Source organism: Vanacampus margaritifer, chromosome 1 (assembly GCF_051991255.1).
Source record: "Vanacampus margaritifer isolate UIUO_Vmar chromosome 1, RoL_Vmar_1.0, whole genome shotgun sequence".
In the NCBI taxonomy this organism is placed as follows: domain Eukaryota; kingdom Metazoa; phylum Chordata; class Actinopteri; order Syngnathiformes; family Syngnathidae; genus Vanacampus; species Vanacampus margaritifer.
In genome coordinates, this window is record NC_135432.1 from 16,292,109 (window position 1) to 16,319,094 (window position 26,986).

The following is a 26,986-nucleotide window of genomic DNA, read 5'->3' on the forward strand; positions in this document are numbered from 1 at the left end:
CAAACTATAGACACAAAATGGGGCCAGAGATGGCAAATATTTTTTCGCATATGATTTTTTTTTTTTTTTAACAAATATGACAAAAAGAACATTTTTAAATCAGAAATTCTCCCTTTAACTAAAATGACTAGGTGATTCTAATCATCATCAATAGAGGCAACTGATAGCCAGCAACTGGTTATTTTGGGTTTGTGTAACTCTTACAGGTCATTCGCTAATCGCCACAATAAAATTTAGTATGAAAAAAATGAGTAGGAATGTTTGAAATGGCAAAATAGATACCAGACAAGGTAACAGTTTGCCTAGCTTCTTACAGTATATTACTTCTTCTGCTAGCCTACTATTCTTTCTTTGCATTTTCCGCTTATTGGCAGCATTGCAAATTTTTGTTACGTAGAAAGTGAGTGAAAGGATGTGTGTAATGGGTAATGTGATGTGGGAGGGGGGTACGTCCAAGCAAAACATGAAAGCGTCCAGCAAAGCAAAGCAGGAGAATTATGAGGGTTTTGTTTTTTTGTTCCACGGCAAAGATGGTGTGTCCATGATGACAATGTGCATGAAAACACCATTCGGAACAAACACACATTTACCCTGCGTCTCTGTGGACTGGGTGAACCAGCCAAACTTTCCTTTCTTCTTCTCGGTGAGATCTGCTAACGTGACCCCTTGGTGTTACCAACATGCAGTTCACATAGCCAGACAGCAGAGGAAGCAGTGAGTCAGTACACAGCAGTACAACAGACACAAGCAATAGTAGAAAAAGAGGGCAAGATTACTGCATTATTTATTTATTAAACTTTTGCAGCAAACTACAATGCAGGAAGAGCGGAGACTAAAAAGGTAGTGATATAAGCAGAGATAAATGAAAAGCGTTGAAAAGTCTTGCATGAGACCTGTCTGCATCGGCGAAGGAAGACCTTGGGAACAGCTGTGAGTCTGGATGCAAGCAAGTAGGTGTGACGCTGTATAAAGTCTCCTATATGCACATTCCTGGCATGTGAATGCTGGTTATGGAGTTTTCCAAGTACAAGACTTGCCCGCGTTGGTTACTGTTGCTATGTTTGTCAAGCTTTCAGAACCAATGCAGACTTAAACTGTCTGCATTACCTTGAGAAATATTGGGCAGTTTAAAAAAAAGAAAATAAAATTTGACAAAGAAAATAGCAGAAGGGTGCGCAATATTTGAGGGGATAAGGACCAAACCCTGCCACAAATAGCTGTGATAATTGCTTCTACAAATGTCTATTGCCTATATGATATTAATTGTTCAAACATAATAATTACAAAATATACTTGAAAAGACACATATCATCAAAATCAAAATTTTTCCCCCCACTATTTTATGCATCGGTCAAATTGCCTCCATTATGACGTGTATTAATCACTCATTATTCAAGTACAGTACTTGCCCACATCGTGTTTTGCTAGATGCTCGCTCACCGCCAATCTTGTAGGACTTAAAGAATAAATGGCATCGTTACATTTTTGGAGAAATTCCCAAGTATTTTTAAACCAGAATTGTGCTACGTTTGGGCACATTTTGTGGAGGATGGCTCCGTCAATGTAAGATTTCACACAAGCTATAAATACATTTCACAGTTTTAAGCGACACAGCCACACATAATGCACACACATTAGTCAGTCTCTCTGGTGGGGATTAAAGAACAGCAGACTTCCCTCAAACAGATACTGTAAGTAAATGTGCAGTGTCTGTACCTGCATCTGATGCAAAATCTAAAATAATTGTTGTACTGTGACAATAACATTCCATTCCACATTGGTACCTTTTTCATAGGCTTCAACTGGCAGTGTGAAAGAGGCTGTGTGTTCGTGTAAACCTATTTACTATTATAAGCAATAAAAAAGCAAAAAGGAATGGACGTATACACTTGGTACAAAAGCAGAAAGTGTGAGAGTGTACAATACTGCATTCAAGCTAGCCTGTTAGCTTAGCTCGCTATGTTTGCTAGAGTCACAGATTCACGCTTCATTTTAATAGCATAATGTCATGATGTTGGTTAATGAGCAAACAAAAGTATATTTTAGCATTATTTTACAGATAGGCCCTATTGTAATTTGTAAATACTTTATTTACCTTAGAGCAGGTGAATTTTGAAGTATTTTATAGGCATCCATGTAGCTTTATTATCGTTCTGCATTTATGTGGGTTAGTTTGGGGTTTAGGTACTGCATAAAAAAGTATTTAACCACGCCAAATGACGCGTGCCACTTCGAGGTGATGATTTAACCATAACCTTTACGAAAATTACAAACTGTATTATTGAAATCAGCGGACCGACACCAGAAACGCATCCGATTTGTGATTGGTCAGAGTTCAGGGGTGGGGACATAGTGAACAAGTGAATTAAATGCAGGGAACTCACTGTTGCGCTTTCCTTCCTCATCTCCCTCCTCCTCGTTCTCAGGGTCAATGTCCTCGGCCTGAGTGATCCAGTCTAGGTAGCCCTTCAGGTCTTCCTCCAGCTGCTGCTTCTCACGCAACTTCTGAAAGTCTCCTCGTGCCTTAGCCTTCTCTCGCTCTTTGGAGAACTCCCTAGGCACGACGAGGGCATAGAGGTCAGCATTGTCACAACACAAGTGACCAACTGGCAAAAAAGTAAAGACACCTACCCACTGAGGACTCCCAAGACCAAGTTAAGAACAAAGAAGGAGCCAAAGATGACCAGACTGACAAAGTAGACCCATGGCAGCTCAAAGCCCATCGCGTCATTCATCTGCAAACACACACAAACAGGAAACAACAAAATTATTTAAGAATCTCAATTTTTTTATATAGTTGTTGTTGTGGTTAGTTTAATTACCAGTAAATAGTGAGATTTTATTCTTGCTCTGGATTACACAAGTGTTCAAAACACTTGAGAAAATACATTAATAATAATAATAATTACCAAAGGAAAACATCACATATATTACCCCAACTTCCTTGTACATTGTGTAATGACAATAAAGATTGGAGATGGTCAATATGTATTGAATTTGCCAATATTATAATTCTGATTAATGAATAATTATTTAAGTTTTGCCTCAATTGTTTCAAGGCACAAGCAACTGTCAGGTCGACACAATCCAGAGTTCCTAACAATAAATGGATTGATTCACCCATTATATGCCCATGCCTGATTGAGCCATCGAAAAGCTACAAAGTCTCAATGTTTCTTTTCCTCTGTCCTTGAAGCCTTCTTATAGGTTTGTCACATCTTCTGTACGCTGCTTTTGCAGCAGCCTAAGCCTGACGTTGGCATGGTAACGCATGCATGAATAAAAGCAAGAGGCTGAAGAGGACAATGAGGAAGGCCATAAGAGTGAGGGACGACCGGCCAACGTTGAATTGTATGCAGGACCAAAACTGCCAAAATTCAAAATAAATAAATGACTATAAGTATAAGTAATAACGGATATAAAAAATATATAATTTGAAAATTAAATCTAAAAAAATAAATACAAATGGAACTAAAAACAACAACAAAATATATATATACATAAATAAATTAATGGAATTATATATTTTTATAGCCGTTTTTTTTTCTTCACTTTTAGCCATTTGTTTATTTATCTAGTCATTTATTTATTTTTTTGATTTTGGCAGTTTTAGTTAGCAAAATGAGCATTCACACTTTTATTCACGCCTATGGAAAATGTGGACTCTTCAATGAACCTGCATGTTTTTGGACTGTAGGAGGTAGCTAGAGTACCCACAGATAACCCTTTCAAGCATGGGGAAAACACACCAAAAAAAGGCCAGAGCTGAGGCAGATGTGCAAGCCTCCACTATAATTACTTCAACTTTTTTTTTTTTTATTATGTCCCTTCACTATAAAAAATATTACCCAGTAGAGTACGTCGGTCCAGCCTTCCATGGTGATACACTGAAACACAGTTAGCATGGCAAACAAGAAGTTGTCAAAGTTGGTGATGCCATTGTTGGGGCCTTGCCAGCCTTCTCTGCACACAGTCGTGTTTAGTGTGCAGTGGCGACCATTCCCCGACAGAGCACATGGCGTTGGCTCCTCTTCTGTCAGGGCACCTGAAGAAAACAATAATAATTGATGATTAAATATAATTCACCAATAATAATAACAGACAAACCATCCATCTTCTTCATTGCTTTTAATGATAGGGTCACAAATAACTGGAGCCTATCCAAGCGGACTTGGGTGAGAGGTGGAATACCACCTGGACTATTTATGTATTTATTTACTGTGTTCACCCCTCAATGTCTCTTCCATCTGAAAACTTGTAATGTTTGTTTGTATTATTTTGCAATAAATATCCATCACAGAGGGAGAATAGAATGTAAATAATAATAATAATAATAAGAAGAAGAATAACTACAAAAAAATAATAATAATAATAGTTGCCAGCAAAACTGTACCAAAATAAGAAGGCAGGCCACCATACTGCAAGACCAAGAAGCCGAACAGAATGGGTTTAAAAAAAGTTATAATAATAATAAGAAAAATAATAATGATAAAAATAATAATAATAATAATAATAATAATAATAATAATAATAATAATAATAATAATAATAATAATACCAGCTTGGTGGTATTATTAATACCAGCTCAGTGATAGCATGTCCGCCCTGAGACTGGGAGGTCGTGGGTTCAATCCCTGGCCGGGTCATACCAAAGACTTGCTTGACACTCAGCATTAAGGGTTGGAATTGGGAGTTAGATCACCAAATGATTCCCTGCTGCTGCTCACCTCAGGGGATGGGTCAAATGCGGAGAATGAATTTTGCCCCACTTAGGTGGGTGTGACAATCAGTGAATCTTAATAATAATAATAATAATAAGAAGAAGAAAAAATAACTGCAAGGGGGGGAGGAAGTTTGAGTCTCCAATGAAGTCATGTGAAAGCCTCACCTGTTTTGATCCCATAGCAGGTAGCGTGCATTTTGCCAATGAAGAGTTCGAGGCCGATGATGGCATAGATGATGATGACGAAGAGGACCAGCAGAGCGATGTGAAGCAGGGGGACCATGGCTTTAATGATTGAGTTCAAAACCACCTGCAGACCTGCAATCACACACTCGAATGAATACACAGATATAGACCATCACGCCTACATAAGACCCAAAGCATAAGCGAACTAAGCTTGGCTTACTAAAACCCTGAAAACCTTGAAAAAATAATCACATACTAAGTCGCAATATTGAGAGGAGGAGGGGAGTTGGGTTTGGGCGGGGGGGTGTTGGGTGGGGGGCGTTGCAATTATTATTTTGTTGTTTGTTTGTTTATCCAAAAATAGGTCGATTTTACAAATTATTCAAATTAAATGTTTTCTATAGTCCTAGATGAATGTGTAGTAGACACTTGTGGAGGAAAGAGAGCTTGTTTTACAGTGACACACACATATGCTGCACACACTTGCTTGCACACAAATACGAGGCAATTATTTTTCTTTTGAGCGGTCAGAATGTCATAAATGCATTGCATTTTCCCAGGAACGGAACATTCATTGAACACAAAGCTGAAATTCTTTCAGTTCAGTTCAGCTTCATCTTTCTCAGCTTCATCTTTCTTCCTCATGATGTGTTGCTATGGAAATGAAGTTACACAAAGACCCCATGTAAGGAGGAGCCAGAGGAGGAATATCCTGTATAGGCTTGGTTATTTTCTGGATTCATAAGCATGAGCATTGAGCCAGTCGAGGATAGATCAAGTGGCACATCCTGGGTTATTAGTGGTATTATTTGTGATAAGTGGGTAGGAAGCAAGCCTTACAGTTGGGAGGTCCTGGGTTCATTTTAATTCCAATTTCATCTTTCTTTTCTGAGTTTTGCATGATTTCCTGATGCTGTGTGGGCTTCCTCCCACATTCCAAAAACATATACAGTACAGTACGTTAGTTTGATTAATTTAAAACTCTAAGTTGTCCATAGGTGTGAATAAGAGTTTGAATGCTTGTTGTGTTTTAGATATAAACAATCACCTTTCAAACAAAGTTGCATTAGAAACCCTTTGCCGTGTAGACTCCACATTAACATAATAATAATAATAATAATAATAATAATAATAATAATAATAATAATAATAATAATAATAATAATAATAATAATAATAATGATAATAATAATAATAATGTTATTATTATTATTATTATTATTATTAATGCATCCAATTTATATGTAATTGGATCCACTATAAATAAAATGTAAACCAGACAAACTATATTTTTGGATTGGGAGTTTGCCCTCCACGGCTGCCTGTGTGTCAACTCACTTGGAACTCCAGAGACAAGGCGAAGGGGGCGAAGCACGCGAAAGGCTCGGAGGGCCTTGACGTCAAACCCCCCAGGCTTTCCTCCTGACTGGCCGCCCGAGTCGGCGTCTTTGGTTATCATCTCCAGGACCACACTGAACAGGCTGTGGAGAGAGGAAGAGGAGAGGGTGATGATGACTGAGGGGCAGGGGGGGAAGAGGGTGATGATGGAGACGTCAAAAAAGCAAGGAAGATGAAAACAAAGAAGAGAGAGAGAGAGAGTCGTACATGCGTGCATGTTTACTTATTTCCACAGTCGAGCTGGTCTACTGATTAACCCTCACTTTTAATGAGTGTGTGAATGTGTATTCATGTAAACTATGGTTTAGTAAATAGTAAAATTGCACATGGGAGTTTGAACAACTGCCACACTTTTTCGTTGGCTTTTTGCAGCACTTATTCCAAAAGAAGGAGTAGACTCAACAGGAGGCGTTAAGAGAAGAACATGACAGTGATTTATTTCTGTTTGTACTTGTTAACAATTTGAAGGGGGGGGGATGAAAACCCACCCTACTATGACGATGACAAAGTCCAGCATGTTCCAGCCATTTCTGACATAGGAGTTCTGGTGCATGACCAGGCCGTAGGCAATAATCTTCAGAAATGTCTCGATAGTGAAAATGATCAGGAAGGCATATTCGACTGTTTCCTGTGAGGAGGGTTGAAGCAGAAAGAAAATAGAGATGCATTTCAGTTATACTTTCGGATCCAAGACATGTTATTTTTAACATTAGGAGGCAGTTATGCACACAGGTGGAAGGCTGCTTCAACAGTTGGCATAGCAACTGATTGAGGGGGGCTGTGTCAAAGCCAGCAATAAAAACTGAGCAACAGTTGAACTCAACCAATGACGAATGTTTTAAATGCAGATTTTCATCCTTGCAAATGCAAACACAAAAAAAGACCATCCTTCAAGTATTGACTGACCAAACCGTATACTGAATTATGCCACTTTGTCTCACTCATTTAATTTCCAATAAACTGATTCTAGAATTGGATAAATATTAGGACAGTTTATTTTTCATCTGTATAACAGCGTGTGCTAAAATTGATTACATTTCTTTCCAAAATGAAGTAAGCAAACTAGCAATGATTGCAGATGCCAAAACAAGAGTAAAAGGAAGAGAGACATTTAATTGCTTGAGTGGCTTTCTTGAGGGTGGCAGGATGTAGTGTAAGGTACATATGAGGAGCCGGACTATACCTTTACCATCATTGACTATTTGCCTGTGTGTAGTTGGCTTGTTCTCCAGCTTCCTCCCACATTCCAAATATATGCACATTAGGGTTATTATAGACAGTAATTTGTCCATAGGTGTGAACCTGAATGTGAATGTTGTTTGTATATGCGTCCTGTGATTGGCTGGTGATCAATCCAGGATGTATCCCGCTTCTCACGCAAAGCCTGTGACAGAAAACCCGAACTCTAAACCCAAACACTACTAAGGATATCCGCTATATGGAGGGATGGAAAATTACAGACAACAAAGATGTTTCCTTTGAAGCATATTTCAAACATTAGGCTTGAATAAGGTACACGTTTCCATGGCAACGTGGTTAGGTAATAGAGACAGGTGTCTGAATTTGGGCAATCCTGCACGCAATCTATCCTTTGTGCGTTCGATTTGTGTTCTCTCCCACAGAAAACACCTTTATTGCTGTATTTCGCCTCCATGCGCACTCGTCTCTCTGCTTCTCCCACACACACACGCACGCATGCACACGCACACACACTCAGTCTCTGTGTTCATGTCTGCATTACGCCATGCAAAAGGGTCAGCGAGTTGGCAGCTTTAGAGGCCCATTACGCTAAGCACTTCACCCGCTGATTTAGAGGACGTAAACACAACAAGTGCTCTTGAACGGGACACAGTCATTCACGGGCAGGAAACGGACAGCTCTGTTTAAGACACGTCATCGATAGATTTATAGATTAGAATCGATTTTCATAACGTGGTTTTTCTACTGTTCATTTTGTTCAGGATCATAGGTGAGGTGGAGCCTATTAGCATCGATTTTGTGTAAGAGGTGGAGTACACCATGGACTCATATTCACACTTGTGGACAATTTACAGTTTTCAATTAACCTGGCATAGCATGCATGTGTGTTGCATTGTGGGAGGAGGGCAACCACGCAATCACTGGGTGGACATTCAAAAAGGCCATATTTCAAACCAGGATCATCTAGCCTGTGAAGCAGATGTTCTAGTCTAGTAATTGACAGTCATACCTCGCAAAACGATGACTGATGTAGATCCGCTTATTTCAGTCATTCTCAAGGGGGACCGCTTTGAGAGGGGTGCGGGGTGATGCACATGTGACCCCAGGGAACAGTTGTTTTTTTCTTTACCGTACTACATAATAAAGAATTGCACATAGCGTAATTGCACATTCACTACAGTAGGTGGCAGTGGCGCTCTCATTGTAAGAGACGGAGCAATGAATATTAGCTCCTTTTCAGAGGCGTACTTACAGCAATTTTAGAGACAAATGATATTATTAATAGTTAGCGGAGAGTTGGGGTGGGTGGGCGCAAAATATTTTCTTCCTCTTGGGGGAGGTAGTGACAAAAAAATAATTGAGAAGCACTGGCTTCATTATAAATCACTGCTATGATTGTGGGAAATCCTTCATGTCATAGTAAATGCCTTCCAGTTGCCCAATTTAAAAACTGCAGACTCTTGTGTGCAAATACAATAAAAGAGAGAACATTGATTGAGTAAAGTTAAAAGTAATTGAAGCCTCCAAATAAAACTTGAATCAATGTTTTGTGGGAAAAAACAATAATTAAACAAACCAACCAAAACACTATAGATTGCCTTTGAATTTTGAACGTTGAGCCATGCTGCCAAAGAAACAGGTCCATTTAGAAAGTTGGTTAATACACCATAACATAGCATAGTAATAATCCCCATGTACCATGCAAATATAACCTGGGTGACTGTGAGCCGTATATGGGATGACATCAAAGCAAGGCCGCTGCTGAGACCATCCGCCTACATTCTGGTTGTTTGTACACCGCTTCTGAACTGTCTGCTCATCGACCTGTTGAACTGCTGACACAGGAGCCAAAGTATGGAGATTACAAGAGACCGCAAATGCAAAAGTCACATGACCACTAATGTGCTGACACACACACACAGATGGTGAGGCTGCCTTTTGCCACTATGGTCCTCACATATTGAATAGGCTGCCAGAAGGCATCAGGTCTGCAGAGACTATTGATGTTTTTAAGAGGAGGCTCAAGACACAACTTTTTAGTTTAAATTATCTTTTTAACCCCTTTTATTTATTTTCTTAGTTCCTAGTTCCTTTTATCATATTGCCTTTTAGCTTTGTTTTTGCCTTTTATTGTGCTTTCTTTTGGCTTTTAACTGTTTTTGTTTTGTTGTCTTTTGGTTTTTAGCTCCAGTGTTTCCTGGGTGCTTTTCCTCACATGTTTCTCTGTGCCCCACCATGCGGTGGGGGGGGGGGGGGGGGTATGTGTGCGCGTGTGTGGGGGGATGTTGGGGGGCGTTGTAATGCACGTAAGGTGCCATATAAATAAAGGGATAGCCTAGCACAAAGCACGGTGTAACACATGGGTGGAGTTTTATTTATTTTGCGATTTTCATAGCGCATTTAAAAACAGGCATTTGCATCGTTGTGGGAGTGAACACAGACTTGTTGACTTGCCGGCCTCTAAATAGCAGAGGCTAAACGGACTTGCTGAAGTCCACGCGGGAAATTGATGCACGCAATTTTTTTAAGAAACTGCAAGAAGATCTCCACAGAATGGCTGCAGTGAAGTGAGCACTTTAGAGACCACCTTCAAGTCATACGGTCAATTGACGATAATTTTATGCCTTAAAAGTAGCACAAAATGCACTAGTTTTAACCACAGTCATGCGTGGCATTGTGGAGTGTAAAAAACAATAAGTGTGAAGAGATGAAAAAGAGATGAGAAGATGAATATAGAAGGTTCGCAATTAAGCAGACTCACATATACCCAGAAAGGGAGAAAATATTGCTCTCAGTAAGATGTAGTATACTGAGTACAACCACATTTTGGAGGAATAGGCATATGAACCTGGGTGGGGGGAAAAAATGCTTAACACATCATCACAGTCATCTTTTTGTGAGTCGTATAATACAGCTGTAGTCAAGATAAGGTTGCCACGGAAATCAGGCTTTTTTTTATACGTGTGGGCAGTGTTGGGACACTCAAGAAAGAAGAGTATCTGCAATAACGCTTCGCGTAGTAAAAATATCATCATGATCCAAGTTGAGTTTGAGAAGTCATTATCGGTAGTATATGAATAATAGAAATATTAAATGTTACAGTTTAATAGGTAAGAGCAGATTTTACACCCCATATATTTAAATGAATGTAACCTTAGCATTACTCCACTGGTCATCATCAGCAATTGTTTTGCTTATTTAACTCATTCACTGCCATTGACGGCTATAGATGTCAATTTCAATTAGTTTAGCATTTTTTCCCACTTTTGTTAACAAGAGTATGAAAACCTAGAAAAAAAAATATTCTACATTTAGAACAGATATATAAAATTAGTGATTAATTGTTAACTAGTTAAATCATGCGATTAATTATGGAAAAAAAAATTACGCCCCAAATTTTTACTAATCTTTTTTTTAAAGAAAAAAAAGAGAAGATTGTTAAAAATTAGGGGCGTCAGGTAATTACATTTTTTAATCATAAATAATCGATGACTTCACTAGTTAACTCTTGATTAATCACAAATTTTATATCTGTTCTAAATGTACACTAAAAAAAATCCAGGTTTTCATGCTCTTGTTAACAAAAGTGGGAAAAAAATTGAAACTAGTACTAGAAATAGAACTAGAAATAGTTCAAATGAATTTTTGACGTCTATAGCCGTCAATGGCAGTGAATGAGTTAATGATGACCACACATCCAATGTACTATATTTAAACCATATTTACAAGTCAAGGCTTTTGCTGCACTTTAGAATTACACCTGGTGTTTGTAATTATGTTCATTTGTGTTGTTTGGCCAGACAGGGGTGCATTTACGTCACCAATTGCCGTATTTTGAATGGATGAGCTCATATTTGACAGGGCATATCCGATCTCTGGGTTCATGCTGCACTCGCATTAGCAGATATTTTTTTTATTCACAGTCGGATTCTGATCTGAAGGAATCAAGTTCCATGCATTCTTTTTTTGTATTCACATTGGCATGACACATATCTAAATTGTTCAAGCAAAACAATTGGAATTTTATCATTTGAACCATGCAGTGTAAAATCCAGCCTAAAACGCAGTCACATTCCACACTCATTTTTTATTACCTCCGACTTTATTTGCAGTTGGAACTAAAATAATTTGTGCTTTACCTTTCATGACTTTAAGATCTTCACTCATGGCAACAAAAAGCAGGCTTGTGCCCTCAATGCAGAGAGAAAGCAAAGCAGCTTAATTGATTTAAGGAGGAGCAGCACATCCAAATCCTCTGTTTTGGGAACCGGACAAGAAATTCTGCTTACTAGAGCCAAAGCCAGGACAAAGTACGACAGAGGATAAATGAAATCTCCGAGATTATTTTTGCAGATGAATTGTGAAACCTGGTTCTAGCGGCAACAGCAAAATGAAGGAAACAGTCATATCACTTCCTGTTGTATGTATGCATAATTAGTGTTTGTACAAGCACAAGTGTCCTTGCTGGCCCACCAATATTATACGCCACTAAAGTAGACACTTATTGTTCTTCTTACAAGGCAGCAAAGCATCCAATTCATTTTAAAGATAGTATTTCAACATTTTGAACAAATGAATTACGGTTATGCTGTAGAAGCCAGCAACAATGTCATGTCTGCCCATCGTCAGCCGGGATAGGTTCCAGCTCACCCGTGACCCTTAACCCCTAGGCGTTAATGTGACCATTTTTTGGCTTTTTGTTGGTTCTGACCAAGCCATTTCAAAATAAAATACTACCCACGGGTTAAGCGGTATAGAAAATTCAATTGGTGGTGTTTAAAAGCAGAGTAGGGAGAAAAAAAGAAGACGACATCACTCACATTAAAACAAAACTGGCGGCAGCACTAATGAACTGGCAGTGCTTTGGAAGTGCAACATTATGTTGTGTGAAACTTTGCAGTTATACCAAGAAGTAACATTCATTCTCCCTTCACACAACACACAAGCATCAAAACACACTCACACTCCTGAATGTATTGTACCCAACAGAGTATTGCATGCAAATTAAGGCTCACTAATTATGATTAGTACTTATTTTGTTGTCTTTCCTATGGTTATATTGGTTAAATTTAGATCCATGCATGAACATGCAGTTGCACTAATCAGAATGAAAGTGAATTGCCACACAAACACACACAGGTTCACTTTCTGCCACTAACCTCATTGACAATAATTGAAGTTGACACAACACTCAATGAGTCGCTTTCCCATAATGCTTTGCTTTGTATTACCCAGAGCTATTATGTTAGACTTGTCATGTTTGGGTTCTGTTTTTCCTTGTGTGTCTCCCTTGGTCTTGCTAAGTGTAATCCTGCCCTTCCTCGTGTCAGCCAATCAGTGCCCTCAGCCACTTGTGGCAAGCTTGCCCCAGGTGTGTCATTAGCGTGTGTGTATTTAGTCTCCTGTCTCCCCTCTCTGTCTGCGAAAGTTCATTGTCATTTCCCTCCCATCATGCTACCAGTTTTTGCCTTGTTGTCCTCCCCACGTTTTGTTTTCTCTTGCCATTTGGAGTTTGCTTTTGTTTTGCAGTAATTAAAGTCCTTTTTTGTACATCACCTTTGCCTCCTTGCCCTGCTTCCCTGCGACTGGGTCCTCCAACAAACTTTGCCTTCTTGACAAGACTCATGAACGTAAACAGGTGGTCATTACAGATTTGTGTATAATGAAATATTATTTAAAGTAACGTGGTTCTCCAGTAAACAGCAAGCTTGTCAGAGAGTGAGTGAGGACAGAATATGAAGCAAAACCTTCCTTTGTTGTTAACTTTAAGAACGATGTGGACTTGTTTTGAAGGAAACTGTCTATAAGGCTGTCCCTCTCAAATAGTGGGGGTGGTGTGCGGTACCCGGGGTTGCGTGTGACCTCAGGGAGCATGTTTGTTTTTCCGTACTAGAATAAAATGTATTTGCACATCCACTATAGAGTGACGGACACAACAATGTTGTCATTCCATATACATAAATAAGTGTTTGTCTGTCTGAGAAACTCATAAATACTTTCAACCAACATAACACTCCGGTATAATTCAAACCTAGTAACACCCTGAAACAAAGACTGACTACATTGGAGAAATTCTAAAGAGGAAAAAACACAAAAAGGATTTTCCTAAAGAAAATTAACATTTGTAGATACTGTACTGTACATCATTTTTATTGGACAGCAACTCATCTTTCCTTTTCTGTTCGTTTGACTCTAAAGTGTCATATGTCTACAACATGATACATTCACTAACCTTAATTTGGAATCATTTGGAAATGTTCTTGACTGTTCATGACAAACAGAACTTTGAGTTAAGCATTTAATGGCAATAAACAACAACACTGGGCAAGACGAAAAGGCAAATACATTTTCAAATTATTTAAGAATACATATCATCATCATCATCATCACCACCTTCATCATCATTAATTATCATTTGTATGGAGTGTGTTGTTTGTGGAACAACGTAATGTAGGTGAATCAACCAGGCAGCCAGGACCGTGCTAATCGGCTCCCATTAGATTATCTTCTCATTAGCCACAATAAGATGAAAGGCCAAGGCATCAGTACACATGGTTACTTCTGAACATGGCAACAAGATCATAATGATGATGATGATAACATTACGTTAAACATGAACACAAACCCCTGTGTGTTCAATAGCTGCACGAACCATTCAGTTTTGTTTGAAAAAGACAAAACAACACATTTACATCTAGTTTTCTTTTGGTCTACTTTTCTCTTAGCATAAACTCAAATCTTTTATTCTGCATCTCAAACAATCAAAGGCAGTGCATTGATATGCAAGTTATAGTTGTAGATTAAATCAGATGTCAATGGAGAGGACAGTAATTGCTACGTTGCTAATTCACAATGTGAAATGTCTTTCCTGAGCTTTATTTGATCATTCTAATTATGTGCAACCTCTTAAATTGAAAACCCCCTTCTGAATTTGATTGAGATTTTTGGGGAAAATAGGCCCCTTTGCAAGACCTCAGTGTAATTGATAGAGCTCTGTTCAGTGACAATCAAAACGTAAACTGGGTGTGTTTGCTTTTTTTTTCTTTGGCTTGGATTGGAAGATTTATTGCCAAAGATGGATTAGCTTCAACAAGAGTGCCATTGGCTAATTTAATCATAGGGTGGGAACACTATTTGTGACACATTTTAGGAATAATCTGTAACAATACAGTCTTTGGATTGGAGAGTTCTTCTGTTGTGGCTGGTTGCTGTTATGTTTCACTTTCCAGAACACAACACCCTCTTAGCTGAGCTCTACTTGCCTCAGAATAAAATAAAGAATTGGGGTGTGTGTGTGTGTGTGGGGGGGGGGGGGGGGGGTAATAAAAGTTACTCAAGGGTTGAGAAACAATCTCACATCCTTTAGCTTGGGAGATTGCCACACTAGCACCTGAACAATGCCCCTCCTACTGTTTGTATATCTCCAAGAGGAGACCAAAAATGTGTTTTGGTTCTTGGAGTTAGGAAGATTCCAGCTGAGTGATATACTAACACACAGATAGAGCGTGGCTCAGGGAGGAGATCAGCTGTCTGCCAAGCTGAAGGTCGTAAATTTGTCCCTTAACTCTTTATTTTTTTTATTCATTTTTTTTTTACAATTATTTGTTTTACTCTCTTCCAAGTATAATTATTACTCTAAAACTGAGTCTATTTGGTCCCATTCTAAATAGAGTCAAATGTACTCTACATAACTTACTGTGCAGGTGTCACACATACAGCTCGTGAGCCAGAACCAACCTGTCAGGGGCTCCAATCTGGCCCGTGAGGGCAAAACATGAACTTCAGTTGTGGGGGGTTTCCTCCCTTCTTTTTTTTTTTATAAACATGAACCGTTGTTGCTAATTTTGTCCACCGGAGAGCGCATTGACAACCACTTAAATGGCATTCTGAAATGTGGCTGTTACTCAGGATTTGATGCGAAAATGCTGAGCTCATTTTTGTTAAGAAATTTCATATTACTCTGCAATAAAATCATAAATGGGATTATTTTCAGAATGTCTGTGTGATTATTTGCACCAAAAAACAAGAAATATTTTATATTATTTTATAATATTTAGAGCTTATTAGGCCACAGACATACTGGTCCAGCCAATTTGAGATTGAGAAGACTCGTGCCAATGAACAAAATGTCAAGTGTTGAGCTGAATAGGTGGTGTGCAGTGGAAAGGGACATTTAAAACTGTGATTTGATTTCCACCTTGTGGAACAATTAAGGGATTATTCTATCAATCTATTTTCTACTGCTCAAGCTGTTTAGCGTCATGGGTAAACCAGAGCCTATCACTGCTGTATGTGGGCGAGACGGAAGACTTCACTCCACCCTCGGCAGGTCACCGGTCAATCACAATACACTTAGTGACGTACAACAATGCACATCCACATTCAAGATAATGAACAACTTTGAGTCTTCAGTTACTTTGTTAACTAATCACTTGATTGATTCATACATTCACAATATATAAGGGTTTATATAAAATGTAAGTAGAACATTCAAAAAGTATAAACTAAAGATTTATTCAACATCACTCCTACTGTATTGTAGTCTTATTAATCACATCATTCTATGCTCTTAATTCCTCCAAGCTTACCCTGCCCTCATTCTTTCATCCATGATTTTAATTACTTTTCTTGTCAACTCTTTTTCTTTCATCATCGTCCTCAACACTCATTAAAGTCTCCTCTGCCCTCGCTTGCTCTCTGGGTTATTTTTTGCAATTTATTGGACTAGCGGCTTTCTTCTCCTTCTTGGTCTACATCACTTGAGCCCTCTTCCTGCACACTTCACTCCACAAGTCGCCATGGTGACAGTTGCCATGAAAGCCAGCTGCGCTTGTAAACAAGGTGAAGGAGCAGCACTCAGTAGAGTGTAGACTTTAACTGAGATCAAACGTTAAAAAATATATATATATATATATATATATACAGTATATATATATATATATATAATCATTTGAAGTTAGGACAGACAATTTTGGCCCGTGTTGAGATCTCAAATAGTTGTATATTTAAAAATAATAATAATAATAAAAAGACCAATTATAAAAGTGTAAAATGATGAAAAATAATGAAATAATTTGGAACCATAGTCACAATAGGAGTACTACTACAGCCACAACAAATTCTATCTCGTTGTTGGACAGAATCACTGCATTTTACTTCTGTGCAAGGCATGATGCTGTATTCATTTTAAGCTCTACACTGTGTGAGCGTGTGCATCATACGTGTGTGTGTGTGTGTGTGTGTTTCTTTTTGCCCCACATTCCCAGCAGTGTCTGTGGTCCCTGGGTCTTTGGGTGCTAAGCAGTCACCCAATAGGCCGACCAACATCTGTCACCTACTTACTAAATATCTACAAAGCCCCCAGGCTCCATTTAAAACACACAACTCTTGCATAAGAGTTGCACATGAATTTAAGTCTGTAAGATTTCCAGTACGCAACAGTAGGCATGAGCATTCAAAGATAAAAAATAAAATAAAAATCACCTGTGATAGTTATAGTGCATTTTAGGTTCATGCTGATATTTCACCATCTTGACTAAAGTCTAGTCTACTTTCAGCAAATAAATTGTCGTTGTGTAAAAGAAAAACCCTTGTTCCACCCGAAGTAGGGCAAATTCCCAGATCCTGTTAACTACAATTTAAAATCAAGATGCCTCCGTTTTTACGCCGAGCGCACACGCACTGTCTATGGAAATAGAACCATCAGTGTGATTCAACCAGTATAGATGACAATATTTGTGTGGGCTTGTTGTTCTTGAATCTATATATAACATGATAATGATGAAATGGAGTGACAGATCACTAGAGGAAGAAATGACTCACAATGATGGGAACGCGCTATAATAAAAAGATGGATGATCACAGATTTCTAGACTAGGGAAGCCAGGTAAGCGGAGACACATGGTAAAATACAACAACACAAGGCTTGTCAATATGGAAAAATAAACTGTTCACCTGCATCAAGTGGGAAACTTTAGCATGTTGTGGAGGGAAAAACTTGGAAAACAATCTGGATGGACAATTGTAATCTAAAACTAAACAAAACCAATTAAAGTGCAACATTTTCCTGAATAAATTCATATCTGCAGAATTTGTGTCTTACTTATCTTACTTTCTTGGACACAAAAGTAGTGTTGTAGATTTTTTTTTATTATTATTATTATTATTATTATTATTAAATCAACAGGAATGTTGTTTGTAATTATTCAAGAAAAAACTGTTCAATTACATTTTCAATTAAGAGTTTAGAAAACCATTCCTAAAATCATATCATGAATGTAGTAGAATGTCTCAGTGCACCAAAGGGAACAAAACACAGTTAAATCCCACATACGTGCCACAAATTGAAAACTGATCTGTTGAGATTTGAGGGATAGGTGTCTAAAGTGTTCAATTGATTTTTCAAATGATATTTACAATGCTGCCAAATGCAAAATGTGGATCTAATCTGCATAAAATGACAGCTTCTTCACCTGCATACACATAGTGAATTCCATTGCTTTATTGCGCTCCAGAATGGGGTATTTCATAGTCCAGAGTTTATGGGTTCAAATCTCGAATCAGGCCCGATTGTGCGGGGTTTGCAAGTTCTCCCCGTACATGTGTGGGTACTTCAATTTCCTACCAAAACATGCACATTAGGTTAATTAAATACTCTAAATTGACCATAGGTGTGAATGTGAGTTTTTATAATTGCCTAGCTACAGTATATACGCCCTACAATTGATTGGTGGCCAGTTCAGGGTGTACTCTGTCCTGTATCCAAAGTCAGATGGGATATACTCCAGATCACCCACAACCTAAAAGGGTTAAGTGTCATAGAAATTGTATTATTATTATTATTATTATTATTATTATTATTATTATTATTATTATTATTATTATTATTGGGAATCACATAGGTTGATTCAGGTACTAAAGACAGCAGTTAGGGAGTTCAGTACATAAACCACAAAAAAAACTAAAACCTCATTGGAGTAAGTAAAAAATGAATAAATATCACAACCATCACCAAATCCAAGCAAGCGGACAGTAAATTGTAAGTAACCTTTAGAACAGCAAAATGCAGAATTTATGTGAAGATGTACATAAAAAAAAAAAGGGTTCCGTTACTGCCCCTAATGCTGTGGTTCTCAACCGCGGTCCTCAAGTACCCCTATCCTATCCAGCCTGTTTTCTATGTCTCCCACAGCCGACACAGGTGTTTCAAACCATTAGCTAATCAGCAAGCTTTTGTGAAGCCCGACAATGATCCTCAGGTGTGTTGGCTGATAGAGACATGGAAAACAGGCTGGTCAGGGGTACTCGAGGACCGGGGCTGAGACACAGTGCCCTAAGGTACACAACTTACTGGGTCAACCCGCTGATGCTAGGTCGAGTCACCAGTACAGCTAATCGATCTCCTTGTTTGCTCTCATTTGATAGTTGACATGACAGCTGACACTCTGGAGTAGGGATGGGCAAACTTTTGTGCTAAAGAGCCACATTTGATTTTGAAAAGGCATATATGGGTCAAATCACATCATATTTAAAATGAATTTAATTAGGATAGATGTATGGATGCTTTTGCAATGTCTTGAAAATCAAATGTTTGTGTAGTGCTTAATGACAGGACTGTTTTTGGGAGTGTCTTTGCAAATCTACAGTACCGTAGCATTTAAATTATATCAGAATTTCGACAGAATTGTCATGAGCACATCAGTTCATCGCTCAGACGAAATTCAATTTAATCACGTTTCTATTTCACAGAAGTGTTCAATACAATGTTTACGTTGCCAAACACACAAAGGAAAAGACACACGTGTCGGTCATTGCCATATGCTGCTTAGTGTGACTCTCATTTCCTCTCCCCTCTAAACCTTTAATCCCTGACTGGGAAAATGATGCAATCTAACTCTTGATTCTGAGAATCACACACACAAAATCAAATGCAAGCAAACCAAAGACGTCATATACAAACGTACGTGTTCGCCGACAAGTACACCCCTGGACATGTTGTAGGCCAATCACAGGGCACAAATATACAAACAACTATTAACATTGTTGCCTGTGTTTTGCTGTTTGAAGTTGGATATTCTCCACTTAAACGCGTTACAGCCCAACTTCTGTGAAAGGTTATCTTAGCAGTTAGCATGGCTTCGCCGTCTTTTCTCGTCACCTCTTGGTGAGAACGATACTTGTCAGAAGTGTAGCCACATTAGAGGCAATGATCACTGACTTAAACTCAGACTCCACAAGCCAGCCAAAGCTTGTCGCTAGCTATCTGGTATGGCATAAGGGGCAAATGACCTTGCTTCAACTTCCTACCCTCCGGCGCAGGCGACATAACGTGCAGTGTGCATCAAGTCCAGCTTTTCATAAACATAAAATTCTGTGATTCTCAGCATGCTATTCAATGTGTTTTAAAGTGGCATGAAATGTGAATTTTGATTCGTAAACTGCAAAGTGAAATAGCTCATTTCAAAGTCTTGCGGACAGACAGATAGACAGCCAGATAGATAGATAGATAGATAGATAGATAGATAGATAGATAGATAGACAGACAGACGGATAGATAGACAGATAGATACTTCTCTCCCTCTTTTCCTACTCTCATTCATGGCCGACTAATCCAATGTCCAGTTTAATCCCTCAACATGTGCACACGCACACGCTCAAGTATCTCTCGTCACTCCTGAGCTCATGAACCAAAAAAAAAATTTTTTTTTAAATCCACACACATACATTATCTCATATTCACAGCAGCATGACACACTCAAAAGCAATAAGTATACCAAATATACAAAACCATTTCTCGCTGGATGGAAATTTGTAAATCCAATGTATCCTTGATGCATACAAATAAACTGAAGTTCCACCAACCATGTTTAACAAATGTTGTGTGTATATTTTAGTATTAGAGGCTGAAACCGCAGTGAGGTCGTAGGATATTAATTTCCCTCAACTGCCAGTGACTGCCATTCTTTGTGTCCACAGCATGACTCATTTTTGTCCAGTTGACCGTCGCCAAAAAACACCAACAGCATGGAAAGCATTCAAGAGCAAAATAAATAGAATTTCCATCATTAGCGCATTGTGTGATGGATTCAGTGGTGATGACAGAATGGCGGCACATCACCACTTGTCAAACGTTACATAAGATGAGCTAAAAATAATAATAATTCACACGAAACAATTAAGAATTTCAAACTGTAAAAAATGAGATGAATGAGGCATAGGCAGGGTTGTGGAATCCAGGTCTAGAAAGTAAACCCTTGGCACAGAATGGCTTTAGCCACAGGTGCATTTACTCAACTAACTGGCAGGTAAACGAGCTCGTCTCCACCTGTTGAATAGAAGCACATGTGGCTAAAGCCAACCTCTTTCAGGATTTTTACTTTCTGGACTTGAATTCCACAACACTGGTACATCTTTGGTGTGAAGTATACGCAACTCACCTTTACAATTCTGTTTTTTATTGTTGCAATCAGCAGCAGTTAACTTATTTTACTCTTATATTGCCTTTAGCATTTACAAAGTTTTAACAATGGTATCAGTTTGACCTAATTTTAATTCCGGTATATCCTCTTGAGAAGTTTTTTTTTATTAATATTCAAACAAATTGAAGTTATGTGAAATATGTCTGACATTAAAATGAAATGTCTCATGTCCCTTAGTGATCACACACACACTGTGGACTGTGCATTGTGCTCTAGTGATGATGAGTGCACACACACACACACACACACACACACACACACACACACACACACACACAGTGAGTAATCCCCATCTGTTGAGGGAACATGCAACGTTTCTCTGTGCCCAACTATCAATTCCTCTCGCTTTGCAGAAACACACACTTCCTGCGAGGCTCAGAGAAGAAAGCAAACACTGAATGAAAGGTCTTCTAGGGACATGTAGAAACGGACTATTAAAAAAATAAAAAAAAATAAAAAAGTAGTGCTGTCAAAGTTTAAGCATTAACTGATTAATTAATCACAAAAAAATATCGCATTAATCATTAATCATGAACTAACACAGATTCATTTTGTTGTGAATCATTCAATAATAATTATATAATTAAAAATAATTATTTTTTTATTATTAATTAATTTTATTAATTTTGACCGTAGATTATAGCCTTTAGCGTGACAGCGGATGGCTACGTTAAAGGTAGCGCAGGTTGTGTTTGAGCAACAAACATAATTACATGCATTAAAGTAACGCATTTAATAAATGTTTGCGTATGACATTTAGAGTATTTGACAAAATATTAGGGTCATTTTTTTCATTTATTAAGTAATTAACTGATTAGAAAAAGAGGAGCATGAGCGTGTGCAGTGGATCAAAAGATGTTGAAGACGCCCTCATGACATTAAATGTCAAAAGAATTAACACATAACCGGTGCTCTTCAAATTTGGCGGGATTTTTTTTTTTTTATATAAAAAAAGCCTTTTTAATTAAGTGATTAATCGTGATTATCAAAATTCTAAAATGTGATTAATCTGATTTGAAAAATTAATCGTTTGACAGCTCTAAAAAAAAAAAAAAAAAAAAGGCAACTGGTCAATCCATCCATTTTCTTGACCACTCATCCTGTTCAGGGCTCAACTGATTACACCTTGAATTGACTGTCAGTCAATTCTAGGGCACATACTGTAAAGGCAAAACCATTCAGCCATTCACTCCCTCATGCACACCTATGGGCAATTTAGTCTACAATTAACCCAACAATTGTAAGTTCGACATGTGTGAGGAAATCGCAGTAGAGCATGCATCCCAAGCCAAGACTTGAACCCGGTATACTTTTGAGGCAGATGTGCTATAACAGCCTAACATGAATCAACCAATAATTGATTGATTGACAGTATGACATGACCCTCAAAGGCAAATTCGCTGTTCTGGTACAAAGACAGCATGCGCAAGGCAGTAAACAGTTGATCCATTACATCACTACCCATACTGTATACTTTGAGATTTACTTACCAGCTCTTGGTTAGTAGAATTGGAGTCATCTCCAGGGAAAGGGATGTAGATGGCTAAGGCCACGCAGTTGGCAAAAATAGACAGCAGTATAAATATATCAAATGGTCTGAAAGACAAACTGTTAAGGAAGGTTTTTAATGTAAGACATGGAAATATAAGAATAGGAATGCACGCCATTCGAGCACAGATGTACGACAATGCTGACAGATTAAAATCAATTTGGATCAGCACCAAATTGTACATTGTCTATACTCTCATCCAAATTAAAAGGCTCTTCCTTACAGAAAATTTGGTCAAAATGGTAGGTTAATTATGCCACCAATGCGTAAAAGCAGCTATGATGATGGATTTTGATGTCAAGTGGAAAAGGTCGATCTCAAAGGTCGAACACAATTTGTTTCAGAACGCTGACCGACGTTCGATTCCTTCATGGATTTTATGCGGTTGCTTGTTTCCTCAAAGTTATTAGTGAGGTTTCTTTTCCGTAACTGATTGTTTGTCTTCCATTAACGCTTCCAATTCCATTACTTCCAACTTTATTTTGCACTTGTGGAGATGATCTCTCTCTCTCTTCTCTCTTTCGCTCTCTCTCTCTCTCTCTCTCTCTCTCTCTCTCTCGCTGTCTTTCTCTCTCTCTCTCTCTCTCTCTCTCTCTCCCCCTGCGTCTCGGGATAACATGAGACCATCTCTAAGTGCAACTTTGCAAACATTAACCAGATTGTACACATTGATTAATTGAGTTAAGCAATTAGGTTAAATGTTGGGTCCCTTATTGGCTTAATTAGGAAGTTCCATCACCTCGTTTAAGACTGTTTCCCTTTTCTTGTTTGTATGTTTTTCTTTGATTATTTCATCATTTGAGTTCTTGTTTCTAGTTCCTATCGCAGTAGTTTAGAGTTTTGCTTCTTTTAAGTTCCAAGTAGATTTTTCCAAATAGATTAGAAAATAAACGTGCACAAATTAAAACCTGATCATGTACTGTGTGTGTGTGTGTTTATCAATTTATATTAACCTCTACAGTAAACTGAATAAAGAACTCACAAAATCGTAAAAAGGGTCCAGCCTTCATTTTAATGACTGATTCAACTAGGTTCTCATGTGTAATCCTGATAAAATAATCAAAAATGTATGTGGTGCTCAAAATTAGTTTGAGTCTGTTTTAATTAATGAGTCATGATTATTAAATTAATAATTAATCATTATTGATTTAATAATTAATTGGACCAATTTCCCTTACAATACAATTTAGTGGCCACTACTTAGGATCTTTGCAATTCAGCCATTGCAGCAATTCACCCAAATTCATGAAACCTTTCCTAAACCATGATTGCTGTTCCAAAAGAAAGACTGCACAATACAGGAATATAAATGTACTCACACAGCTTTTCTGTCTATTTATTTCATCAACAACCACAACCAAACATCGAAAGGATACTTCCACTCCACCAGGCTGATGCAGGCCCTGCGGATGGGGTTGTTGAGGGTGAGGCAGAACAACGCTCTGGGTGGCCTGCTGTTAGTGGACCCACCCTGTTTTTTGCTCTTAGCATACTGCTGCCTCTTTCTTTGTGCCAACGAGCCAACGGGAGCCGCTGCGGTGGCGCTCGCTGAGTGCTGCGGACTCATGTCAGTCTTCGCAACATCGCCCTGCGCTTGGCGAGCGGCGTTGATAGCGGCATGCCAAGCGAGGACCGGACTGACACCGGAACCGGTGCCACCGGGTATGTGGGTGCCACTCTTTGCTCCCGTGAGGCCATAAGATGAGCCAACAGGCTTGCCGCTGCTGGCGGGGGCGTGCAGGGGCTCAGGCGGACTGAGGTGGTGCAGATGAGTTTGGCTTTCTGACCAGAGGGCTGAGGCATCAGCAGAGGAAGTGGTCCTTTTGTTGCCGGCATACTGGGCCCCTGTAAGGACAATGAGAGAGAGGCAATCTATTAGCAATAAATATCAACACGACTAACCCATAACAAGAAAGTTCTTGTCTTACAGGTTGGCAAGCATCAAGAGAATATTTCCATAGCCATTTTTATATGTAATAAACAAATACAACACAAATTGGACAATATCACACTTAATTTAATAAGAATGGTGATTCAAATTAAAAATATAAATTGCTATACGGTGCCTACGGGTATGCAAACTTATGAGCGCACTGTATGGTGATAATGAGACTTAATGCCCGTAAAATCCAAAATACTATGGCAATTGTTTTGCTTTTTTGGTTTACGTTGAGGTTGACATGAGTAGAGATGATGAGTATGTGAATTTTGGTAACGATTCAAAGCATTTTTGTGTCAATAAGTCGCGTTTATCTTTTGTAAATTTACAGTATTTACATATGTAAACTTTTAAGCACAACTGTATGAATTTTAGGCTAAATGGCACACTGCACTAGAAGGGGATTCTTTATTCAGACCCTCGCTAAAATTTAACACAAGGACAGATCTCTGTGAGAAGTGTTTTTTCCTTTCTTTTCTTTTTTTGGTAATTCAACCGTACAATTAAATCTAAAGCCTACCGCTCTCCCTCGAGCTTTCACACATGGCATAAATAATAAAATGATTTGGTTTGGCGTGAGCGCAGGAGAGCAAAGAGGACGGTCTGCATGAATGAATGTGCGAGTCATTAAAATCAATGCAAACTGAGAGTTAAAAAGACAGTGCCCTTGACTCATCTCTTTGGCACACTGCAGCTCAGAGAACATAATGTCATGTCATCCAAAAAACACGTCTTCAAATCATAACGAGTCTAAATAATATGCATGTGGCTATAGAGACAACTGGGGTGCAAATGGAGCTAAAAGAAGCGCTGACAACAAAACATCCATCCATCCATTTTCCATCCTGCTCAGGGTCACAGGGAAGTAGAGCCTATCCCAGCTGACTATAGCCTATGCCCTAGTCAATCACAGGGCATAAAAAGTGACAGTCACAGACAACTATTCCCACACACATTCACATTCAGACTGTCACTGAGTGGGAACTGCAACGCTGCCTACACCGCCAGGATCAGTCACGTTTTTTCCCATGACATAAAACACAAGAGACATCTTGTGTTTTAAAGCATTATAGGTCATATACTTTATATCTTAAATGAGGACACAAATAGGGTGTATGAATGTAAATTTATCTTATGCGTGGAGGTGACAATTGCTGGGTAACAACTGTTAACCACTTTTCTTGGGGGCGAGGAGGTTGCACAAAGCATTTCAAAACTGTACATCATGTCCTGTATAGCTACTACAGAAAAGACGTCATGCAAAAGTGATGCCAAAATATGAAAAAAACTTTCATTTCAATAAATTGACAACAGCCCTTTCATTTACTCCAGTTGTGGCGAATCAACACGGACACGCGCGCGCACAAGCACGCACACACACAAGAGCGCGCCAACTCTCCATCGGTTTTTCCTATTTGTTCTATATTATTACCTTCTGACACTTCATCTTCTTCTTGCATCCTCGAATCCACATGGAAAAGCTCCACGTCAGATCCAACTCATCGTTGGAGAGTATATCCGAGGCTAACCTGAGTTACATTCCCAACATTTTCCGAGCGCGGAACCCTGAGAGGAGCGACAAACATGTTGGCCACATCCGGGTGCCTGTGCGCACGTTAACCGGGGAGGGCAGCGCAACCTCAGACCACTTCTGCCAACACTGGACCGAACCCGCACCACCCTTAGCAAGACAGCCAGCTGTTAGCCATACCAAACCCGAACTGGAGTGAATGGCGTGGGAGTAAATCACTATGATGCATATTTAGACATGCAATAAAATAAAATCACACAATGCACTTGTTGCTGTTATAAACATGTTTAATATTTAGAAATAGTTCCTAGATCATACAAAATCTCAGTGTTATGATACAATAGAAATAACCAATAACCTATTTGTCTACCTGACATACATATTTTTCTTCTGAATTGTTTTCAATTACATATATGGATTTAAAAAAAGGTTTTGTTTGATGTAGGCTACGTATAATGCAATGTATGTTTTAACAGAGCCCAAACTATTTTAATCATTGTTTGATACATCTTTACCTAATAGTTCTGTGTTCAAAATCAAAGGCCTGATTAAATTGACACTTTAAATTAGGTATCAAATAAGGAACTATTTCCTCAGTTAAGGTCAAAAGAAAGCACTTACCCCTCAGGGGTCTTCCTCTTATAATGAATGGCATTCTGTCACCTGCTTTTCCACTGAGGCCTCATAGTGTCGTGTTGTGCCTTCACTGTGCTGCTATTCCAGAGAAAATGAGTTGTCCGAGCTGCGCTGGAAGGTTACCAGTGATTGGATTACCTGTGCCTGTATGAGGGATAACCGGTTGTGCGTAATCCTTCCATTATAATCCCTGCTTCAGTGTCCACTCAACAGAAAAAGTGAAGCAGACACAGCTGTAGCTCCACTGAGACAATGCAGAGTGTGCATTGAGCAAATGTTCTGAACAAATGATTATGATTAACATCTAGTGTTTGGATGAAATTCACATAATTCCCTAAGTGCTAAT

General features: G+C 38.7%; 1 protein-coding gene across 22 annotated transcripts in view; it reads right to left on the minus strand.

Moving 5' to 3' along the window:
• The window catches only part of cacna1db (calcium channel, voltage-dependent, L type, alpha 1D subunit, b), a 64,619-nt gene extending 37,860 nt beyond the window's left edge, over positions 1 to 26,759 (minus strand). For 15 of the 22 annotated variants that reach the window (XM_077577026.1, XM_077577038.1, XM_077577036.1 and 12 more), the window contains exons 1-10: positions 26,626 to 26,759; positions 23,911 to 24,379; positions 22,476 to 22,581; positions 6,796 to 6,935; positions 6,248 to 6,390; positions 4,889 to 5,041; positions 3,849 to 4,045; positions 2,632 to 2,735; positions 2,385 to 2,554; positions 591 to 665 (exon numbers count right to left, since the gene is read on the minus strand). In XM_077577026.1, coding sequence (XP_077433152.1) covers positions 591 to 665; positions 2,385 to 2,554; positions 2,632 to 2,735; positions 3,849 to 4,045; positions 4,889 to 5,041; positions 6,248 to 6,390; positions 6,796 to 6,935; positions 22,476 to 22,581; positions 23,911 to 24,379; positions 26,626 to 26,659 — 1,591 coding nt within the window. In that variant the 5' untranslated portion in view covers positions 26,660 to 26,759. Of the gene's footprint in view, positions 1 to 590; positions 666 to 2,384; positions 2,555 to 2,631; positions 2,736 to 3,848; positions 4,046 to 4,888; positions 5,042 to 6,247; positions 6,391 to 6,795; positions 6,936 to 22,475; positions 22,582 to 23,910; positions 24,380 to 25,905; positions 26,134 to 26,625 lie in introns of those variants that run through there. The other 7 variants (XM_077577032.1, XM_077577077.1, XM_077577059.1 and 4 more) reach the window with 2 other exon arrangements.
• Between the last annotated feature and the right edge of the window lie 227 nt (positions 26,760 to 26,986).